Raw genomic sequence first — 6,000 nt, 5'->3', positions numbered from 1 at the left:
CTGGAAATCACTGTTGCTTCCTGCGGTGTCCCGCCGAATCCGCTGGAAACTGACCGGATTTGAACTAGGGGTACACTTTCCATCGCTCAATAAATTTCACGAAAAATGTTTTTAGGTCTATAACACATCACTTTATGTGCTAATTTTTTTCCGTTTAGCATGTTGGCGAACGGTGCACCAGCGCGTCCGGTACGGCCATTTCGCATCTCCCGAGGGGGCCATTTTGGCCAGATGGCAAGCTGGACGTCATATTTGGATTACTCTAATTTTTAGGTTCAAATGATAATATGGATGTTATATTTAGATTCCTCTCATTTTTCTGATCGATTTAGACATATTATTTGTGGAATTTCGATTTTTTGATTTAAAGATATCAATTATTCCATATTAAATAGAAAAAACCAAAAAAATAAAATCATTTTAATGTTATTTGAATTCAATATTATTATTCATTGTTACTTATATATTCATTGTTGTTTACTTATGTAATTATTTGGAATTCAAAAATAAAGAGTTGTGACATCACGATCCAAGGGTTAATAGGGTTGATAGGCTATTATTATCAGTAAGGTGTCAATTCTTTAAGGGAAGCTCATCCGAATGGAACCAAAAAGTTAAACGTGCTGAGGTTGGAGTAGTGTGAGGATGGGTGACCGGCCGGGAAGTTTAACCATGATTATAATTTGACATAGGATTAAGTGTACTTAGAGTTAAAAGTGTATGGGTGAAAGATAAACAAGTAAAAAAAGAAAAAAAATGGTGAAAAAGAATTAAAATTTGAAAATTTTTAAAACTCTATGCCGACGGCAAAGCCCTCGGCATATAAATTTTTTTTTTCGAATTTTTTTTTGAATATTTTTTTGGAAAAAAGAAAATTCAAATTTGTATGCCGACGGTTTTGCCGTCGGCGTAGCGTGCTACGCCGAGGGCCGGGCTACGCCGACGGCAATGTTGTGTATGCCGAGGGACCTAAACGCCGACGCCATACGCCGAGGGCTGCCGTCGGCGTAGCCTACGCCGAGGGCCAAACATGGCTACGCCGAGGGCAGCTGGCCGTCGGCGTATGCGTCCATTCCTGTAGTGAATTAGCTACACTACTAGTAGGTAAACTGCTGGTTGCTGGTGAATGTCATGGTGAACTTCCACCAGGACGGCACAAGGTCGTTAATGTAGATCGTCTCTCCGTTGGTGGAGGTGACGGCGAAGGAGAGCGGCTGGCCGACCAGCGCCGCGTTGCACTGCCAGTTGGCCCCCCAGTTCCGGGTCAGCTGGATCCACTCCGTCTTCTCCCCCTTGATCGACACCGACTGGATGGACCCGGGACCTCCCACGTTCGAGATCATCACCAGCTCGAAGTTGTTGAAACCCCCGATGGTGAACCTGATCCCTCCTTGCTTCGAACACCTCACCCTGCATCGTCGTCAGCAACAGCATCAGTATAAATGATGTTAGTTGGCGTAGGTAGGTGCATCCCGGCCACTTACTTCTGGTAGAGGATTGGGATGATGCCGGCCTTGTAGACGCCGATGTTCAGCCATGCCGGCTGCGACATGTCGAAGTGGGCGCGCGGCGGGTTACACCAGCCGCCGTTGTTGTTGGCGAGCGCCCAGTTGGGCGGGCAGACGTTGGTGGCCGTGATGGTCACCGCGCCGGCGCCCGGCTTGCACGACGTGGACTTAGAGGCGTCGCACGCGATCTGGTAGCACTCCCCGCACGATGCGCCCTCGTTGAACAGCACCGAGCTCAGCGCCGCCGTGCTCGTCCCGTACCCCGTCTCGTACAGGTTCCCGTACCCACACGCGCCACCTGCATATGCGCACACGTACAAACATCAAGAACTATGACCATGTCTATCAAGAACTAGAACTAGCAGAATCAAAATGGCGACACAGTTAAGCTGCATGCGTTGCTTACCCATTGTCCCAGAGGCGTCGGCTCCGCCGTAGAACGTGGCCGATCCTTGGCTCCAGCCTGCCCGCGCCGGCGCAAAGCAGGCAGCAACTAGGACGACGACGAACAGTGCGAGCAATCTGTCCATCTCAGTTGAGAAGGGCAGTGAACACTCCAGGCTACAGCTACGTACGGGGGAGATCGAGGGAGGCACAGAACTGTGCAAAGTCGGAGCGAAGTCAATTCAGGCGAAGTGTACTGCCGTACTGGTGAGTTTCCAGTGAAGGTAGGGCGGTACAGTATATATAGGAGAACCAAGGGACGAGAATTGTCAGGGAATGACAGAGAACATGGCATCGATCCATATCCTGGCTTCTACGAAGCTCCCCCTGAAAACTAACTTAGCATGCAGTGACAAGATAACATCTTTCTTGGACGCTAGCTGCATGTTCCATAATCTGCAGTAGTAGCTCCGTACTTGCAGGCTAGAAATGGATCTGTACTCCGATATGATGCTATAGTTAATTGCATAGTTAACTGTATTTTGGGAGTGATTTGGCATTCCTTTCGTCTCTCGTATGTGGGGTTGGCAGATTAATTAAGGGTGAGGATTCGAATACGACGAAGGAAATTCCGATGAACATGAGGCCGTGAGCGCCAGCGATGTCATCACATGCACCATGGACTGGGAGGTGGATAAACAAGCATGCAAGTACGTGCTAATTTGGTTACCTCACCGCGTACGTACGGAAAGGAAATGCCTATAATCATTCGCAAAGCTGGAAGAAAGAGTCAGAGGTTTAGTGCCCGTACTTTTTCGTCTAGTTGACAGCATCTCTTTTTTAATGATAAAGAACATGAGAATATATCTATATCTATGCTCCCTCCATCCACAAAACTTGTCTTAGATTTGTCTAAATTTAGATGTGTCTGCATACTAGATGGTGTCTAGATATATTTAAATTTTAACAAATCTAAGACAACTTTCACGAGACGGAAGTACTATACCACCGTTAAATTGATATCATGACACCAGTCCAAAAAATTCAAAATTTCAAGTTTCTAAAAAAAAGAAAAAAATGTGAGTGTTCACAAGGTGTGTATTCACATCCCCCAGAATTTTCATGAACCAGATTAGAAACACACACAAAGAAAATAAGATAAATCCCACATAAATAGTGTCACAAAAGATAAAAGCATAAATGACACTATTCACATATCAATTTGTCTTTTTTTTGTTCCAAATTTGGTTATAAAAATTCTAGGGATGTGTGAACATATGCATATTGTGAACACTCATAATATTGATTTTTTTATAAACTTAAACATCTGAATTTTGAGGATTGGTATCATGCTATCATTTAGAGGGTGGTACAATACATGTCTTCTCCAAGACCGTTTAAAGGCACAGGAAGATAATTGCTCATCTTTTGATGGTAAATTTCTCTTTTTCTTTGTTTTTCCGTGTGTGTTTCAAATTTGATTCTAAAAAATGCCTAGGGGTTTAAGCAAGAAAATTTACTCTTTTGCGAGATTTCTAGTGGGGAAGCAAACATGGAGAGCGAAAACCTTCTTGGATATCTTGGGATACTATGATAATTCCTGAGTTTATGGGACGCCTTGGATTTAGAGATACTGAACTGTTTAACTTGGCCCTATTAGCCAAACATGCCTGGAGAATTATAGATGATCCGAATTCACTCGGCGCTAGGATACTAAAGGCAGCTTACCTTCCGAATGGTGACATTATGCAACCATATTTGGGTGGTCGGCCTAGTCCGATTTGGAGAGCTGTCTTAGAGGGACCTGGTGCCTTGAAGCTTGGCTTCATTAAACGTATCGCAATGGAGCTATAACCAGGATGTGGTGGGACAACTTCATCCCTAGGGGTGCCAGGATGTTACTGATCGTTGCATGCGCCGCACACCGCTATTTTGGTTTCTAAACTGATTGAGCACTCATCATGTACGTGGCACAATGAGATCTTGGAGCAACATTTTATAGCTATGGATATTGAGGCAATTAAATCCATTCCAGTTTGTACAACGCCACAAGAGGATTTTTGGGTTTGGCAGTTTGAGAAGACGGGTTTATTTACTCTATGCTCTGCTTATCAAGCATTGGTTCATACGATGAAGGTTTGATAAGATTGGTCAGAGCAAAGACAGTCTAGCTCTTCCTCTACTAGTCAACAGAAGTTATGGTGCAAGATGTGTAAGGTCAAAGTATCTAGCAAAATCCATGCTTTCCTTTGGAGACTGGATCATCCGAGTATACCCATAAATTTAGTTAGGCACCATTGAAACATGGTTGTCATCGCTGAGTGCAGTGCCACGTTGCTGATGATGATTGGAGGCATTCTCTGTTGTATTGCGCAATGTCACTCAGTGTTTGGGCTTTAATTCATGATGAATTTGTAGGTCACATATCCATTAACCAGTGCCGAGGTGCTAAGGAGTGGATCTTCTTTTTGATTGAATCCTTATCTTAAGCTTAGTTCGTTCACATCGTTGTTGCATTGAGGGGCTGTTTGGTCTGCTCGTCACAAGGCCATCCATGAAGAATTATTCCAGAGTCCGTTCTCGAATTTTAAAATCATTGAGAAATTCATGGCAAACCTGAATATTAGTGCTTCACACCACCACGGGCAAGGCTGACTGATCGACATGTTCAACCTAGGGCAACGAGATGGACCGCACCTTTAGGGGACTATGCAAAGATCAATGTGGTTGAATCGGTGTCTCGGACTGACCAACATGGGGTTGTGGCTGAAATATATATGTAGGAGACATGATGGATCTCGTTTGGGTCATCCGCCCTAGGTTTCCCTAATATATCCAACCCAGCAACGTTTGAAGCCATTGCCTATGGTGAAGGCCTTGCGCTGGCTATTGGTCTGCAGTTATCAAGGTTTTTGATATCATCTGGCTGTCTAGAGGTGACAAATGCTTGAGAAATTAGTGTTTGCTAAATATGTTTATATCCTTACTAAAATCAGTAGTGGAAACAAGCTTTCATGGAAGTTATCTTCACTCATGAAGCCGATCATCGAATGTTCATGCGCATGACTTAGCTCGTAGCTCTCTTAGCTCTCTTAGATTTACTGAATGGTCGTCGCTTGTGGTTCCTGCAAACCCCATATACTTGTATTGTACCTATGATTGTTGAGTAATAAAGAGAGCTTTACCCCTCCGAAAAAGTAGGATTTCTACTTTTGCATTAAAGAAAAGGAAAGGAAAACCCCAATAGTTAAAGAAGATGGAACACAAGTGCATCTATATGAAAACAACTCACCTGCAGGCTAAGACAAAAAAAAAACAAACAAAGAGAATGAACGTGCTCAGGATAATGCCATGATCTACACTTCACTTTACTAAGCAACTCTATGTCAAATGTGATCAAGCTTGCCATAGTTGTGGCTGGCATTGACTTGTCCAGAAAAAATCTTCGTCGCGTTCCTTCCAAATGTGCCATATCGTGTAAACCGATACAGATATGAGGTAAATCCGAAAACATGATGCCCTAAAAAGAGAAGTGACGCTAAAGAGACACCACCTTTTGATCCTCGAGGATCTAGAGTTTCGCTGGTGGTACCTTGATAAAGGAGAAGATCACGGCGCACCCATGACACCTTCAAGAAGGCAACAACACCCACTAGCTTTACATATGTGGCTTTGTCCATCGACTAGTGAAGGATTTCACGCAACAATGTCTCATCATCCACTAGCCCAAGCATGGCCGGTCCATCACCCTCAACTCACAACAAGAAGGTACTCGGAGAACTGCGCTGCACAACAAGAAGTCTTTGTAGATGATCTTAGCAGTTGTGGCGATCTCGGGTCGCATGTTCTACAAGGTCATTGTGTGATGTGCAACTTGATTTTACGAGTTCCAACTCATGTGCCACGTTGAAACTCGGCGGAGGAGGGTGGTACATCGGATAGAGGCATCAGAACGTGGGTCAGCGCGGGGTGAGGTGGAGCGGTGGGATGTTGTGACGGGCACACCAAGAGTTTTTCAGCGTTGGCGATATTGATCTTGTGCTATGTGGGTGATGGGGTTGACATCAATGTTGGTCGTCCCTTGTCGGGAGAAATAATGAGCACATAA

General features: G+C 44.4%; 1 protein-coding gene across 1 annotated transcript; it reads right to left on the bottom strand.

Annotated features, from left to right (window-relative positions):
- Positions 1-1,097: 1,097 nt before the first annotated feature.
- Positions 1,098-2,038, bottom strand: LOC124695718 (expansin-A25-like). Its single transcript, XM_047228537.1, has 3 exons — positions 1,915-2,038; positions 1,485-1,806; positions 1,098-1,410 (listed from the first exon to the last, which is right to left on the bottom strand). The coding sequence occupies exons 1-3, from the start codon at positions 2,036-2,038 to the stop codon at positions 1,098-1,100; spliced, it is 759 nt and encodes a 252-aa protein (XP_047084493.1).
- Positions 2,039-6,000: the final 3,962 nt, after the last annotated feature.

The sequence above is a fragment of the Lolium rigidum genome, chromosome 3 (assembly GCF_022539505.1).
Source record: "Lolium rigidum isolate FL_2022 chromosome 3, APGP_CSIRO_Lrig_0.1, whole genome shotgun sequence".
Lineage (NCBI taxonomy): Eukaryota > Viridiplantae > Streptophyta > Magnoliopsida > Poales > Poaceae > Lolium > Lolium rigidum.
This window is presented reverse-complemented; position numbering and strand designations above follow the sequence as displayed.